The sequence below is a fragment of the Rhipicephalus microplus genome, chromosome 1, assembly GCF_043290135.1.
Source record: "Rhipicephalus microplus isolate Deutch F79 chromosome 1, USDA_Rmic, whole genome shotgun sequence".
Classification (NCBI taxonomy): domain Eukaryota; kingdom Metazoa; phylum Arthropoda; class Arachnida; order Ixodida; family Ixodidae; genus Rhipicephalus; species Rhipicephalus microplus.
In genome coordinates this window covers 243,556,888-243,574,401 of record NC_134700.1, presented here as the reverse complement: position 1 = coordinate 243,574,401, position 17,514 = coordinate 243,556,888, and the positions used below count along the sequence as shown (strand labels likewise).

The following is a 17,514-nucleotide window of genomic DNA, read 5'->3' as shown; positions in this document are numbered from 1 at the left end:
AACAGTGAAAATGGTGTTACGGGGATGGCGGCCACATATTTGAAATCTTGCAGAGAAGAGACGGGGGCACTTGCTCCAGCTTCAACAATAGGCGATATCCTACAGGCGTGTCAGAGCAAAGCAGCCTCTACACGCTATGGAACACAATAAACTATAATGTTATTGAAGATGCATTTGCTCACAGTTATCAATATGTGAGCATTAATGAGCTACAAAAAGAAAGAATCAATTGTGTCTGCTTAACTCTCCACATTTTTATTGCTACTGCCTATAACGAGCTCACCAGTGCATCCACTGCAGTCGCTTTACATGAAGAATTGGTTTACAGTGCTAACACTTCCTCACATCTTCCTGCGAGAATGTCATCACTGAAAACAATCAAAAGATCTCAAACACTGCTAACAAAAAATGATGCAAAAGAAAGTATAGGAGATGTTAAATATAGTAATTATGGTAGAAATGTAGAAAATTAGCATCATTGTCTGTTTGAATTAATATTGTGTCTAAAAAAAAAGAAAACGAGCCCTCGAGTTTACACTTCTTTAAACTTTGAAGGGGCATTTCATGAATTCAAAAGGGACAGACATTTTGGGTTTACTAGCAGGGTGTGACTGTGCTTTAAAATTTTGCATCACTTCTGTGTCATGTACAAAACAGCATCAATGGTCATCCAGTTTCCCAATTTAGAATGGATCACAATATTTTTCATTCTTTCTCAACTATTGGTGAAACACACCATAAGATGTTGTCCTAGAGCTTTTGTTGGACCGGCTTGATGCATCTGTGGCGGTGGGAGGTGTTGGTGGCATGACATCTGTAGCAGGAGGGGGAACCAGCGCAGGCGGGGCCTCGGTGGCATTAGCCCGCTGGCTGCAATCAGGCCCCAGGTAGCCCTCATCACAGTAGCACGTGTTCACATTGGAGCACACCTGCAGCACACGGGATGTCAAGGCACAATCTTGATGTTTGGGTAGTTGCTTCACACTCGCAGTAAAAGAAGCGACCAGACAAAGAACAACACGTACAAAGGGTGTACACACAACCGAAGATGTGTTCAATGGCTGTGCGTAAATAAACAGGAGAAGAAATACAAGGAAGAAAGGAAGGAAAATAACTTTATTTGGTCCTGTGAAACGCTAATGGGTCAAGCACTCGGCTCAGTCCCATGTAGGGACCGGCAAGCCGAGCCTGGGATATAAAAGAGCATCACATGGTCAAGCTTACCACACATACAAAATGGTTCCTGTAAGAACTCTGGCATCTTTCTCTGGCACAATAATAGACAGCACACTGACACAGGACTCGTCTAATTTTTCACCCAAGCCTTCAAAGCACTATGAAGCCTGTCACAATGCTTCTTACAGCACACTGTTGTCTTATATCTTTCATTTACCACCCTGCGCACTTTTTGTTAGCTTGTAGGATGTGGTAAAAATGCCTTTACTCTCACCCTTTTCATTCTTAGTTTATTCTTGTGTTCTTAAAGAGTTGTAATCAGCATTTTGCTTGTTCAGTTTAACCATCTTATCAGCAATAACAGACTGAAGTGCTCGCGGGCACTCCACTGCATCAGTCAGACGATGAACCTGGTCATCAAAGCTCTTTTCGACCCATGAACACATGATTTCATTAAGGCATTTCATTAATCCCAAACCTCATACTTTGTCAGGCATGACATATTTTCGCAGAACTTACGTTCCAATATAGGCTTGCTGTTGAAGCTTAAAAGCTCTTAGGGACTGCCACCACAGCGCTTAGACTCCTAGGCAAAACAAAATTTCATCTACAGTATTCAAACAATAGAATTTAAATTCTTTTTTCAGTACTTTTAAAATTGTATAATACTTTGTTGATGTAATCTGGACAGTGTGAATTTGAGCGCAGGGATGCAGTGATTGAGTTTTGCAGAATTCCCCAAGTGTCACACAGGTCCCGTTAATTCGGGAGGCAATCGCCGGGCTAATTCCAAGGGCCGAAGTATCGGCCCCCCGAACCGCACCACGAAAGCGTGGACAATTTAAAAGTGGTCCTTTTTGGCGTGCCAGCGGACGCCGGCTGTGGCCCAAAGAACAAGTCAGAGCCGAGAGTTGTTAAACAAACAAATTATATTCTCAATAATGGCAGATCGAAAACAATACACAAAAACGCACACTCCACAATAGTTGCATACAATATGTCACCAATCAAACCAATCAAACAACGTACTACACAGTACAATCAGCCACACTCGAAACAACGGACACAGACAACAATACACACTACAATGCAGTCGCATGCATTGAACAACCAAGACACTTAGAGACTAAAGAGATAGAAAACCTATTCAGTCCATAGTTCTTGGAACAAAAGTCTGGATGATACTCTTCCGAGAATCACTCACTCACAGTCCAGCGTTGTTGTCGTTCCGCTGTCCCCTGATGTTCCTCTTCCAGGAACCCTCGCCGAAGTTTCTCTTCCAGGAAACCTCACGTCTTCAAATGGCCACTCTCCAAGCTTCAAACTTCTTCGCCGGAAACACGTTGGCTTCACACACGCAGCTGTTGCCACGCGTCTTCGCTCGATAGCGGTAAACACACGCTCTTGCCTGTAGCTCGAGCCTTCCCCCCTCAGGTGGAAATCCTCTTCTTCTTCTCCTGCTTTGTCGCTACGGACAAAACCTTCGCCGACTACACGGCGGAATTCCTACGCGCTCTGGCGTTAACTTCCGTCTTCTCCTTCGAAGTTTCTCTTCCAGGAAACCTCACGTCTTCTTCTGCTTTGTCCCTACGGACAAAACCTTCGCCGACTACACGGCGGAATACCCTACGCGCTCTGGCGCTAACTTTCGTCTTCTCCTGCTCTCCCGTCTCGGCTGCTCGATTAAATACCTTCCGCGCGAGATTCCAGACGGTTCTCGTCATTTCGTCGGCGCGATACGCAGCGAAGGCTGGGGAGAGGGCGAGACGGTTGGAATGCCCTCCGCGATGGATGACTCAACCCGGCGTGACCACGCCTCTTTCGTTCTAGAACTTTCGCGGGCTTGCTCGGCCGCCGATGTGGGGTGAGGAGGTTCGTCGGCGAAGCCACGCTTCCGAGGGGAGCGCGCGCGCTCGGGGAGCCTTGGATGTTTATTTTCTTTCTTTTTTTTTGACCTCCCGGGGTCCCTCCCGCGCGTTATCGCAAGAATTTGGCGGCGCTCCCATTATAAACGCTCCTTCTGTGACACCAAGATAAGTAAAAAGAAGGCATGCTTACACCATGGCCTGAGCAGGCGAGTGCCAGGTTGTTGCTAGGGCAGACTCCCAGCTCCCGGAAGTGCTCAACTGGAAGGCATGACTTGTTCACACAAATCTGCACACACAGGGAGAAACAGCACCAGGATAACACTGCATACACATGACATCTTCCACAAACTGTCAATGTCCCATTGCAGAACTGATGAAGGCAGCCAGCCTGTAACACTTTATGCCACAACGTCACAAGGAATGATTACATATCTCATTACGAATAAGAGGCAGATTACCTTGGAAGATCCGCATTTTGTTCCATCCCAAACAATGCCAATGTCTGGAATGTCCCCAGATAGGGACCCAGTGGATACCCTGTCAAGACCGCAAAACAGACGTTCTGTGATCAGTATGCCTGTGTAGCAACATTAATAGAAGCAAATCAGTTACTGCACAATAAGCAATGCCGCAGGAGATGGCATCTCTTGTTTGTGGCTTTGTGTGTGCCTCACTGTGTCTTTGGTTTTCAAGTGTGTCTAAAAATACAGTATGTCAACAAACATGCAGCCAACTCTACCTAAATGTCGTTAATCCGACACAACCTTTCGTGTCGTGGTTACTTGCTGTGGCAACTGCAATCTCAATCATTCTTTCTTTGCTGACTGCATACTCCAATAATTATTAATAATTGCCAAGGTTCCACGTGCCAAAACCACAATACAATTGTGAAGCATGTCATAGAGAGAAATTTTGAAATAATTTTGACCACCTGAGGTCCTTTAATGTGCTCGTGCCTCACGCAAGGCTGTTAATGTAGCTGCAGCGCTAGGCATTTCCCTTCGCTACAATTTACTCAATGTAAACGCTGTCACTATAAAACCTAAGTAAAAGCAGGTTTTGCAGAAAACATACAGTAGAAAATCATGAACCATTTGTTTGACTTTTTGTATATCTACTGAAATGTATTAACATTCGCTTCCATTGAAATGTCCAATGGTTGGTTTGTTGGAAAACGTGGTTTGCGGTAGGAAAGTAGGAAATAAAAAGCCACAAAAAAGACTGCATATCTGCATCTGGCACAACTGCAACGCTCTGCAAAATTAGGTGGAAGGTGCATAGCAGGGCAATAATTTGTGTATGTTACACGATGAACGTATTTCTTTTATTTTTTCCCAAAAAGCCCTGACATGCAAGTTATAATACTATCAAGCACTGGTCCAGTAGTGTACTCTGCCACAGTGAGTAGGACACACATTGGAGAGATAAAGGTTGTAGGACACGAATATGTAGATATTAAGGTTCCTGTTTGGGCAAGGCAATTGTAATTGAATTTGTTTACATCATGTTTACAAAATCTGCATGGCACGCAGTGCAGCATTACACAACATCTTTGTTTGAGTGAACTTAGACAGTGAAAGTCCCAGTCTACAAACCACACTTTCTGCGGGCTGAAATGACTGGTAATATCAATAGTCTAGACATGTGTTGCGTTCTCTGATATGGCAGACCTGGCCTTCATGTAGCACGGGACAGTTGGTGCAGCAGTTATCATCAAAATATGATAGTGTGCTTTACGTTTACTGTGTTCTGGGCTTTAGCACAAAATATGGGCCCACTAGGTCAGTAAGTAGGAGAATCAGTCGAGACACTGGTTTCGAAAAGAAAATGTTCGCCACCTTGTGGTGAACGTTTTGTAGCTTGGGAGCTTCTCGTGAGGCATAAGACTTGGCTGAGCCAGGACAGACAAGGTAGTTCATTACCAAAAGCAAAGTGATTTAAAGTAAAAACTGCGGATAAGTGAGTTGTGCAAGGCCACAGGATGAAATTATAAGTCATGACATTGAGGCCATCACTATGTTTCTCATATATAAATGTATTTACAAAGGGTTCCTTTAATTTTGCATTTGCAGTAAAGCAGCATTACGGGGCCACACACTTGCACTCGAATTCGGAGCCCTCTATGGAGATGATGGTGCGCGTGTAGAGCTTCTCCATGCCGAGCACAATCGGGGCCCGAGCACCTCGCTGGCACTGCAGGGTGCCGCACATCATGTTATCGCGGCTGCACTTGAGGTAGCCATTCCGCCCATCTGGACCGCAGTTGCCACTCATGCTGCCTTGCACGTTGAACTCACCAAAGCATTTCTCATCCGAGCGTCGTGCTCCTGCAAATTTAAAGGTGTATCCATTCAGGGGCAAGTCAGTCATGACTGCAAAACAAGTACACATTGCAACTGTAGCTATGAGATCAATAAATTTGGACATGGCATGATAACTTCACAAAGCGACAAGACCAAGCAGCTTACTTAGATATGATATTTCTCGTAGGCTGCCAACAATCCAGTTACAGGGGAACACCGTTCGTAAATGTTTGCGGGGACCATGCAAAACCATCATACAATATAAAAACTGAGAATGTAGACGATGATGCTAAGTCTTGCTTAAAAAATGGATACAGACCACCTGAATAATCTCATAGATGGCCCTGCACAATTCCAAGGAAGGTCGAATGTATCATTTTTAAAAATATAGCTAGCATTTAACTAGACAAGGTGTGAGTGAATCTTTCTTCTCAACAGAATCTAATCTAATGTAATTTTTTTTGTAACTATGAAATGTCCAAAAAATGCCTTGCTATAAAAACAAAACTGAACCACATTGTCTCAATATCATCGCTATGAAAGAATGGCGACAGATGGCTTCATTGAGCTTGTTAGGATGATTTCGTGCGCAACTGAGCTGTGTGCATTGTACTTGTTCCCGTGTGAAGTGCATGTGGTGACGTGTTGCTGTTGTTATGACCTCTCAAATCAAGAGAAAGTTATTCTGCATGCTGAACATAGCTGTGTTGTATCTTTTTTTGCATGCTTGAGGCCTGTGAATGTGTGCCAAAAACAAGGGGAGGAGATGTTAGCTGTGTGTCAACCAGGAAATGTTTCCACAGGCTGAAATTGTGAAAACATCCGGATCTAAAAGATGGAGCTTGCGGTCTGCCTGGAGAGTAGACAGCTTATTTCAATAACAGCCCTGGTATATGCATGCCATCGAGGCATATCCAGTTGTCATCTTAATGCCAGGAAAACTGAATCACAGAAAAAAACTAAATGTCAGGGAGGAATGCATACTGTACCTGTCTCACACTCTTTCTAATTGTCAACCCAGGGTCTCACGTATGCATTTATTTTGCATCCACAAAAAATGAGTGGGCATTAAATTTCAGCAAAAAAATGTTTTTCCACCTCAAATGGTACTGGAGTCGTGCGATGCCAGTCCATCACAAGACTGCGTTGTGGAATAGACATTTTCAATAGGTTATTTTTGTGGGTGTTTTGCTAAGAACAATCTGATTTGTTGTAAAACATGGGCTGTCAATGTTAACCTTTAAAACTATAGCAACATAATTTCACTGCACTGTTAAATACAATAATCAGTGTCCATGCATATCTGGTCTGCTTAACAAGGGACTGATTATGGTGATTTAATCACGATAAACAATAATTTGTCTCTTCCCGTGTCAATCTCCAGCTATATTTTTATGCTCTCACATTTGTGAAGGCAATGTATCAATCAGGGCTATTGTATAAAAAATTTGCCAAGAACAAATTAGTCAGCTCTGTTGCTCTGCGTGGGGACCCGCCGCGCAGAGCAACAGAGAATACAAAAACACCAATCAACCTCAATTGGCAGCCCCCCGAAACGTGTACCAATTCCATACGTTCAGGGAACAAGCGAGATGTTGGCGCGGATCTTCGGGAGGGAAGGGGTTCGCATCGCGCACATGCCTTCGTGTACGCTGGGCCGTCTCCTCCTCCGCCCGAAAGACCGGCCAACAATGAACAGGCGCCCCGGTGTCGTTTACGAAATTCCATGTGCTGAGTGCCCCTCGTCGTATATCGGCAAGACGAAAAACCTGCCGGAACGACTGAAGCAACACGCCAACGATGTGCAGAATTTCTACAAAGAGCGCAGCGCAGTCGCCGAACATTCTGAGAAGTTGGATCACAAAATAAATTTCGAAGCGACGGCCATCCTTGAAAGCGAGCCGAACTGGAGGAGAAGGTTGTTACTCGAGTCATGGCACATAAAGAGGACAGCCCATAATATCAACCGCTCTCTCGGAATCCTTCCCCCAGTGTATTCACACGGACTGTGCTCTACGGCAAAACGAGAGAGAGAGAGAAGGGGGTCATTAGCCACCCCGCGAGTGCTTTGAAGACGACGCTGCCACGTAGCTTCCGCAGTCACCCCTGAGGAAGGAACCAAGCCGGTTCTGAAACGTCGGGTTTCTTCAAAACTTTTGGTTGGAGTCTAAATCATCTCCCAAAAGGCATTGCTGTAATGTGTGCCATCCACTAGATTAATACTGTACAATTCTCAATATGAATGTAATGTAGAATCTCAAAGGAAAGCAATAAAGGAAACATGGAAGCTTGCGATGAGAAATTTATAAACAGAGGGGTGTTTGCTGGAGCCAAGGTTTCGACAAAGCTGTAACCGATTTTCTAAGTGATTGTGCGTATGTCTTTCACACACTCACCTCAAATCTAAACTAAGGAGGAGGAGAGGGTAACTATGAAAATGGGGGATATTTTTTGTGTTTTGGGGACAGGCACCAAGCACTAAGAAAATCAGCTGCAGCCTTGGAAAAGACAAGTTCACTCGTCGAAATGTCGGCTCAAGCACACACACGCTGTTTACGAGTTTTGCATCAATAGAATCTTGATGATACAAATCTTAAGGGGGAACAAAAACTTTTGTATCACCCGAAATTTCATACTAGCAGTTCAAAAAACTCTTCGAACTACTAATGCTATTCAACCTTCAGCTAGTCTATAAATTATCTTTGTGTATTGAATAAAAAAAAAGATAACCGCAATTGCACAGGAAGTAGTAAAACTAAACTTACCAAACCCCCAGATGAACTCGCACTGTTCATCAGACGTATGACACTTGCCTCGGTAGCAGAAACCACTGCCTTTCTTGCATTCCTGGCCAGCCTTCTTGTAGATGTTGGCTGGACACTGTGCAGCACAAGGGTGTCTCACTCATTGCCAGCACTGATGCACACCTCTCACCGGAAGACTCACCTCGCCAGAGTGGCCATCACAGAACTCAGGAATGTCGCATTCAGACTCGGGAATGCGACAAAGCTGGCCAGCAGCACGCAACTGCATGACAGAAAAATCGGCAAGGCATGGCTGTATGCATTGCACACATTTTCAGCCAATATTATATCCACAGCAGGACGAAGGCCTATCTCCTATGCAAACCATCTTGTGGAAGTTGTGAACTTGTTAATATTGTCACTTCATGTAACCCTCCTTCATCTTCGACTACATCTCTTGATATTCGTTTTGTCACTCTAACTGACCACTGGATATTTGTCCTTATCATGTGATCTGCCGAGGTCCATATTTTTCTCTTAATACCCAACTTATTCAAATCTAGATTGAGAGTCTTTTTTAAATATCCATGTTCTAAACTCTAGGTTGGCTATAATTTATGGATTAAAGAAAAAACATGCTAATTTATGATTGAAGCCGAGCAAAATATAGTGCACTGCTTACGGTGCTTAGAGAATAATGTTCTGTGGCAGATAATGGCTGCACCAGTCGTCAAAAAAGAGAACCACCAGCAGTTATTGTTAACACAAGTTTAGTTACCACAAAGACGTAGTCTCCTCGATTTGGCTAGTCTGTTGGTCCAATGTGTATCCTGCAACTTCATGTGTGTCCAACACCATGCTGTACTACAACATACAGTCCTCATTTTACAGAGAAAGCTATTATGAGATCACAACAATGGCCATTTCTGGCACCATAATTTTTCACCGTTGCCACCATTGTTCGTAACTGCTATCGCACAAAATAAGAAAAATCAAAACAAAAAGAAATGTTGGCATTAGTAATGTTGGAATTTTTCCAGCTCACTGGCACTTTTGACATTTGAGGCACTGAGCCCAAATTACTGTGGGTTTTTCTCATATCTCTCCTCTATCTTTTGAACCTCAATGCCTTGTTCTACATTGATTTTCATCAGAGGAAGGTTAACTTAACTGTGAACTGCACAGTTCAAAATTGTCTTTTGCGAATTTCACTGTCATTGAAATCGTTATAAATTTTGCCCAGCTTATTTTTTAGTGCATGCCATAAAGTGAGACATAAAAAGGATAGAACTATAACAGTAATGATGCAGTTCTTGACATGTTGAGTACTACCAATGGTCAATGAAAGGACATGCTTAGCAGATCACTTTACAGAGTTTGCATTGCAACAGATTCAAATGAACTGCAAAATAACAAGATGAATCATAAGTTCAGTTCAATAATCGTGCCATGCACCATAATGTAAAATGCTTCGCTCAAGTCTAGTGGCAGCACTGACCTTGCAATTCTCACAGCATGGCCCTGCTGAACAGTTTGCTTCAACACGCAGTTTGCACGTGATCGGGTCGCAGCAGGGGTCAGTCTTTGCACACTCCTTGGATGACACAAAGACATATCTTGAGAAAACTCTTCAGTAGTAATTAAGAAGAAGTGGCAGGTTTCAGAATTCAGAACACTATACCAAACACTGAATAATGCTTGACCACAACAATGAGCCATGGAGAACTTATGTCACTTTCCACCTGTAATAATCATGCGTGGATAGTTATTTAACCGTCTACTACCAGGTAAACTAAAACTTTGTGATCTTTACATAGACTTAAATTGCAGTGCCCAGTGTTATGTGCAGAGATCTTGAGGCCAAGCCAGCTCATCAAAAAAAAAAAAAAATTGAGTACATCTGACTGGTTTACTTTGCAAGACAGAAATGTTCTGTTGAACTGGTTCTAATTAAATTGAACTAGTACATTTCCTGACAGCTTAGCTCTGTTAACACAAACAAGTCCTATATTCATGACTCTGAAAATGAAGTGGATCGCTGTCACTACAAATTATGCTAAACAATATGCCATAACCAAGGCTATGCCAGCTAGTTGTGTGAGATGTCGGTGCAAAGCTCAAAGATGAAGCATCAACCTTAATTTTCTCCTCTATTAATAAACCTATGATGGTGAAATTAACAACATTCGAGTTGTCAGAGTACAATTTATCAATTCAAATTGACTCGTTTCACTTCTCTTTCAAAATTATTCTAAAAAATTTCAAAATTTCAGATTCAAGTGGTTGGGCTTACCTCCATAGTGCCACAGTCGCAGTCTTCGTCCTGTTCCTTGATGCCGTTGCCACAGGTGCGGAAGTCTTCGAGCTGTACAAAGAACAAGAGGAAGATGCTGCAGGAAGCCCCTTCATAGTGATAGAGGTAAGCTTATGTGATTTTGCAGTGAATTCATGAACATTACTAAATCGATCCAGAACGAATACAGCAGATTGAGGTTTATTATGTGACCAGTGCAATACCAAACAAAATACCGATTTGAAACATACTTGCTTAGGTGAAATACAAACTTTTTAGTAGACACTGTCGTAGTAAACATACTTTAAATAACTAAAAGCTACACATACTGCATGCGAAGACATCAAGGCTCACAAAAAGACACCAAAGCATTTGACAGAAAATAAGCTTAAAGGGGCACTAACAAAAAAAATTAATACTAATACTTAACTATCAGTAAGTTACTATTTCCCAATACCAAAGGTACAGTTCTTGCCGTGGCAAGATTCTCGGTAAGCCAGAAGACTCACGAAAAGGAAATGAAGGTGGATAGCCACCTTGAAGTTCTCGCACCGTTTCTTTATCGGTTTCTTTAGGACAATAATGAAATAGTCCCATGGGACACAGGTTAAGGCAAGCAACTACAATTGCTCTGATGTCATAAATCATGAGATCGAAGCAAGTTGTAGTTGTTTGCTTTTAGCTGTATCCGCTAACAAACTTCAACGGTGACTACGAGAGCCCAGATTGATCTTAACCAGTAAAAATGAAGTATATTTCACTCTGAAAAAGCCAGAAACTTAATGTACAGAGTTAGAGGAAATTTAGTTCAGCCAAAGTGACTAAAATGCCACAAAAAATTTTGAAATCTCCGACATCCCACTGAGGTTCGTGTGCAAAGACTTGAATGCAAAATTTAAGAAAGAACCTTCGGTCTTTATTTTTACTTAGTTAATTAACCTAAGATGGCGAAATCAACAACAATAAAGTTAGCATAGAGATGTTTATCTGTCTAAATCGATTCGCTTTTTCACTTTGCAGTCCCTTTAATCCCTTTAAAGGGCCCTTCACCAGGTCTGGCCAATCTGAGCTGACTAGTGCAATGCTTACATTGCAGACTCATGACCATGCCTGCCAATAGCAGCACTATGCTCCGCAGAAAGAGGTGAAATCTAAAGCGAATATTGTCAGCCCTTATTCTCGTGCGGTGCTGCACTTCAAGATGAAGCAAAGACATACACCACCGAGTGCATCTACGTTGATGAAGGTGCTGCACCATGCAGCAAACACCTAGATGTCCTTTTTGCACCTACTCCATGGAGAGTAATGAGGACATCAAGCCACCCTAGTGAAGCATAAACTCCAAAGAAAGGAGGAGTGTTTGTCTCGTCATGAACATGCATAGTGAAATGCATGCCAATGCGCGTACACCGCGCGATCCTCCAGCTGCATTATGGGAGACCGTAGTGAAGGAGTTTGGCTCGAAAAGACTGGACAGGTTAAAAGGCAAGTGTGTGAAGCTCACCTCCCAACATCACGGCTGCCCACTGCTTTGAAATATTCTTGCATTATAATGACCTGTACCATGCCTATAACAACTTCCAGTGCATAACTAAAATTTGCTATGTGGTCCAGTGAAGGACCCTTTTAAGAAGGAACCCAGTCAATCAAATTAATACTAATCACTGCAACTGTGACCCACTTCAGTTCCAGACAAACAAGAAAGAAAAAAGAAAGGTGCTGCCCAAATTTTGTAGGTGTCACACAAGACATGCATAAACTTTGTCTTTAAGATGAACATACAGGAGTGCTGACGTCATCTTGTTAGAATTCTATTATCACCAGAGTGGGCTGAAGCTCCCAGGATCTCAGAATGTGCTGCTACTGTAGCAGTGGGTGGACAAGTTCACTACCTGCTTCACAGCACGTGAGCCTTATTGTAAAACTTGACATTCAGTTTTCATTTCAACTACAAAAAAAAAAAATAATAAGTGGGCCAGCATTATTGAATTTTACATGTTGCTGACCAATTTTTAATTCTGAACAACATTAAAAAGTCTCAAGTATTGAGTAACATAAAATCAAAATTAGTAGATTTTGGTCGTGATTCTGCCCGTGATGGTAAAGCTTGCCTATGATAGTAAAGACTGGAATGGCATAAAAGGAGCAAAGGCAAATTGCATTCACAAGGCATGGCATGATTTTTGCAGTGCATGTGATGCAAACAATTTGGAACTGCCCACATGGCTATTTTATTCAAGTCTCAAAGGCCAATTTGACATGTCAAGACCTGAGTTGCATCCAAAAATGATTTCACATACATACCTCTAAGTCAGATATATCAGTAAAGAAAGATAAATTCATTTTTGTCCCAGTGCGAGCAATACTGTGTGTTTGAGCATATTGTTTTGTTTATTGCTAATGAGAATTCAGAGTTGCCGTCATGGTACAAGATGACCAAGCCCACTTGCACAGGTTGCTGCTAGTGGGACCTCTCGTGTACAGTGCATGTCTGATCAAGTGGCTAGGTGCTGTGGCTCTCTCTGTGCAAATGAAGGAGAGTACAACATATTGGTGCTCAATGAGTTAAATAAGACTAATGATGGTGACATCTTTTCACCTGGCTGCCTGATCTTTTTTTGGCAGGACTGAGCCACATGGTTGGGCATACGCCATATCTGTAGAAAGCAGCCGAGAAATGCATTGAATTTTGTTTTTGTGTGCGCAAGTATTGTGACAGTTGCTAAAGATTGTGACCATAGTGTCAGCTGTGGATCTTGAGATCACAATGAGCAAATTGAGAAACAAGTGGCAAGGGACGTTGTGAGTGGCCAGGGGAGAAGGAGAGACGCCTACAGAAAAGGAATGTCAATAAGCTTGATTAAAGGGCTTAGCGATGATAATAATGAACTGTGGCTTTACTACTGTAAGACTCTGGCTCAATGTTGCTTAAATATATTTTCTATTCTACATCTTCAGCAATGTTCAAGCATTATGAAAGCAACATAAAATCTCACTACATAACACCAGTACTACACACAACAGATTGCAAGCCTTGCCTTGAAGACATGCCTATTGCCATCCCAGGATTTCTGGGCTTTATGGACAAATGTTTAAAATTCCAATAAAATGTGCAAAATTTTCCAATTGTAAACAAAAAGCACCAGAATGACATTTTTTTCGAACTTTATGCGTAAGAGCTATCACCATAAAAAAGGGTAAACCCGAACAAAGTGGAACAGTTCTGCTGTGTCTGTGTTTGCTCTCTTACGTAATGAATATTTACCAACTAGCTTTCAGCATCAGGCTGATCACCAGCAGACTACTTAAACTAGACCAATTTTTTTTTTTTGCAAAATTCAGCACTGCAGCCAATGTAGGTGCAATATTTCCTGTAGCTTGCTTAAATATTATGCATGAGATCAAAAGTTGGCAAAAAGAAGGTGATTTGAAGTGGGATACAATATGACATTTACTGCATTCAAATGATGCCTATGGGCAAAAGTGCACAGGAGAATGCAGTAGCAATGTCATATATTCACATGCAAGGCAGCATGCAATTTATGCAGGTCCAATTTGGAGTCATCATGAACACAAGTGACACCAAAAGTCACGTGACAAAGTGATGACATTATGTTTTGGTCTAGGGATTGCCAATCACGCCTTAGACCTAAGAGCAACACTGCATGAAGTGTAGAAAGCCTCAGTGAGTTGAGGCCATGTAATTTATAGATAAGTAATTTAAATGAGCTCTCAATTAACTAAGCAAACTTTTATAAACCCTATGAATACAAACAATTACAATAACTGAGGCTGCTAATATACTGAAGTGAGGTATATAAGCATACCGCCCATTCTGTCTACTATTTCAATAAGAAATTTGTTTTTTAAGGACGAAATCATTTCCGCAAGGTTTGCGGTTTTACGTTAGTGTATAAAACTGTGCGCCGGAAAGTTAAACTGGAGTTTGTGCATTTTGTTCTTCCTTAAGTGGTTGTTGGCTAGAACAGTACAACATGACGAGCATAAATTAGACTTTCCACCCTATTGCAACACTGTATAAGCATGGCCTGCAAAGCAGCGCGTCTTACCATAAGCGTTTCAATGAAGGCAAACTAAAAGCACACACACATGCTGCACTGCACACTATATTAGCTTTTCCAGGCCCTCTGGACTGCTGACAGATCTAGGAATTGCGTGCCTTTGTCACGCCTTCGTCAGTACTTCCATGAGGTGCCAGCGGTGTGCAGTGAATGGGCACTGACGAAGGTCCCTGAAGGTCACCACAGTCCAAGAGAACCTGGAACACATCGCGTTGACGTCACTGCGTCAGGGAGCCACTGCCACCCTGCTCTATTCCTTACCTGGCCAGGCTTGTTGAAAAGGCAAATGCCATGACCAATGCGCAGCGCATTTATGTACTCTTCCAGGCTGCATGATGAAAAGTGGTATGGCTGGATATGGTTGGTTCCTCTGCAAAGTGAGCACAACATGTATCACACTGCAGCAAAGAATTACTCACAGTTCACTCACAGAATGCCAGGCCCCATTATGCAACCCCACGAGTCCTGGCACTGGCAGCTTCCTGCGGAGAACATTTGAACAGCTCACTCATCAGTTCACAGTAATATTTGAAGAACACTGGTTGCAATAAAGTTTAGTTTGTTCTCAATTTTTTTTTTCTATCTCTCCTCCGTAACCGTCTTGCAGCTGCTGGTTTATTAATCATCATCATTTTGCCATCATTGGAACAAACATGGGACTCGTGTGGCCCGAAGTTGGCCCTGACAAGTCAGCCTGGCTCTACAACCATCAGCCCGTTGCCAATAATGGACCATTTACCCATGGTTGACAAACAGAATGGGCACTAGCTAAAAACGATACTGACCCAACCTAGTTTGCCAACCTCAAGCCGACCAATATTTGAATGGTCATGAACACCAGCCCTACTTTTTGACAAGCTCGTTTTCCTGCTAGGGTGCCTGAGAAATATCGCACTTTAAACAGTGGTAGAAGAAAATGTGGTGAGGAATTGACGTAATGAGCACTGAACGCAGTATATATGCTAACTCTTAAGGAAGAATGTGCCACTGATGATGCCCTTTTTAAATACAGTCATCCATAGCCCTCTTTCCAAATTATCCCTTTTTAACTATATAGTAAGTAGGTTCTAAGGTGAATTATTTGTTCAGCTTTATCTAGATAACACACGGTTCTCTTTCATTACACTTTCAATAACTTAACTGCGTCAGCACTTATCGAGAGTCTCTTTACCACAAGATGAAGAAGAACAGAGAGCTGTAGTTCATGCTATTCTAACTATGGAGTGCCTGTTTGTAATTGCGAATAAATGTTTTATACGACTATCAATTACCAAGTGTGTCCTACCCAAAGTTTGCACTTAGGTAAAATATTCACTATGAAAACTGATCAGCAGGTGATTCCATGCATTGCTCCACCGAATGTGATTACATGTGCAGGTCAAATACCAAACACTCATGAGCTGGAGACCTAATACAATAAGCTATGCAAGAGAATCCTAACTTATTAAACAGCAATTCAATAGTGAAAAGAAATGCATAATACTATTAAAACCTCACAAGTTGAAACTGCTGTAAATGAGTGAGGCAGCATAACTGGTGTCAAATGCAAAACACACTGACCACCATCATCGTGACTCATGCCGAGATTGTGGCCGAGCATGTGTGTCACAGTGCTGGCCACTAGATGGGGCTCGTACACATTTGTATCCTGCACGTGCAAGAAGAAAAGGTAAGTACATGTGCGCAGAGCTTCATCAGAACACACTCACTTGGCTTACTCCCACTGCCTTTGCCGTGCACACAGTGTCAGGTATGGCCATGCCCACCTCTCGACTTGGAAAGTGGCGACCACTGCACACATTACATCCCCACTAAACATTCTGGCACAGCCCCTATGCAAGGGCTGCTTAGAATGTTATGCAAAAAAAAGGTGCATTTCATGAATGTACAAACAATAGTTATGTAAGATGGCACATTAAATACTTTATTTAATCAATTATTAAACAATTGTTTGCAAGAGTGGCCAATAATTGATTTTTGCTATCATTAAAGGTTTCTTTGTCAACTAATCAAGACTTCTTGTGGGCACATAAAAAAAATGCTGTTTACAGTTCATGCTTACTTATTTCAGTTCATTTATTTGTATGGTATATAGATGAAACAAGGTCAAAGTGCATAACTGTTTGATAAATGGTGACATCTGTTTAACATAGTTGGTTCTAATGCTAAGTGCAAGAACAACCAACTTATGGTACAAAACCAAACAACACAGATATCTAGAAACACTAGAACTGAAATTTAAATTTTATTTTACTACAAGCATATGTTACAAGAAGGGCTGGTAAAAGCTCTTAAAACAGCTGAGGAGCCATGACTCTCTAGTGCACAGGACAGCAAAGAAGTGCGTGTGGCTAACCAAGGAAGTACAACACACTAAGTTAAATATGTACGAGTTTCAGAATAGGGTGAAAAAAAATCTGCAGGCCTGAGCAGAACACGCAGTACAGTCAAAGTGAAAGCTGTAAGAGCAGCATTTCTAGAGCCTCTCTAAGGGAAACTAACAGAATTACACATGTAAGGTACCCACTACGCCCTAAATCATCATGATTTTCATGACTACACAAGCACCCACTAGGCCATTTTTCATGATTCTGTGGAGAACCGTGGTACCCATTACACATCTGTAAGACATTAGGTGCACTTTCTTTGTGCTGTAGCTGAGATGATGAAAAATTGTGGCTGAGCGCTTTGTAATGGGTTGGAAGCCTTGAAAGATCAACTTTGAGCAATGTGTGAGCAATGTGTGATTCCTGGGGCATCACAGAGCCCGTTTAACTCCGATTGTTCACTCACTGAGGTAATCATTGACAAAAAGTCACCACCACTGCAGTAAATCAATTAATCATCAATGTAATAATACAATAACCTCAGGTGTCCTCTAAATGCTTGTAAATTACGCTAAAGTACAAATCACTAAGATTTGGAGCATGACTGAAAGTAGCAATAGAAAAAAGCATGTCGTCTATATTTCTTACACCTATTGCATATACCACAGGCTAAAGAAAGTGGGGGGCAAGTACAGTGTTAATGCTATTTTTACAGCTGTCA

At 42.1% G+C, this 17,514-nt stretch overlaps 1 protein-coding gene across 2 annotated transcripts in view; it reads right to left on the bottom strand.

Moving 5' to 3' along the window:
* The window catches only part of mmd (disintegrin and metalloproteinase domain-containing protein mind-meld), a 75,723-nt gene that overhangs the window by 24,520 nt on the left and 33,689 nt on the right, over nucleotides 1-17,514 (bottom strand). Inside the window, exons 14-26 of one of the 2 annotated variants that reach the window (XM_075891850.1) lie at nucleotides 16,176-16,257; nucleotides 16,027-16,114; nucleotides 14,897-14,948; nucleotides 14,728-14,836; nucleotides 14,565-14,663; nucleotides 10,385-10,456; nucleotides 9,590-9,685; nucleotides 8,294-8,374; nucleotides 8,113-8,227; nucleotides 5,143-5,371; nucleotides 3,503-3,581; nucleotides 3,235-3,330; nucleotides 737-929 (exon numbers count right to left, since the gene is read on the bottom strand). In XM_075891850.1, coding sequence (XP_075747965.1) covers nucleotides 737-929; nucleotides 3,235-3,330; nucleotides 3,503-3,581; nucleotides 5,143-5,371; nucleotides 8,113-8,227; nucleotides 8,294-8,374; nucleotides 9,590-9,685; nucleotides 10,385-10,456; nucleotides 14,565-14,663; nucleotides 14,728-14,836; nucleotides 14,897-14,948; nucleotides 16,027-16,114; nucleotides 16,176-16,257 — 1,391 coding nt within the window. The remainder of the gene's footprint in view (nucleotides 1-736; nucleotides 930-3,234; nucleotides 3,331-3,502; nucleotides 3,582-5,142; nucleotides 5,372-8,112; nucleotides 8,228-8,293; nucleotides 8,375-9,589; nucleotides 9,686-10,384; nucleotides 10,457-14,564; nucleotides 14,664-14,727; nucleotides 14,837-14,896; nucleotides 14,949-16,026; nucleotides 16,115-16,175; nucleotides 16,258-17,514) is intronic. The other variant, XM_037434130.2, reaches the window with a different exon arrangement.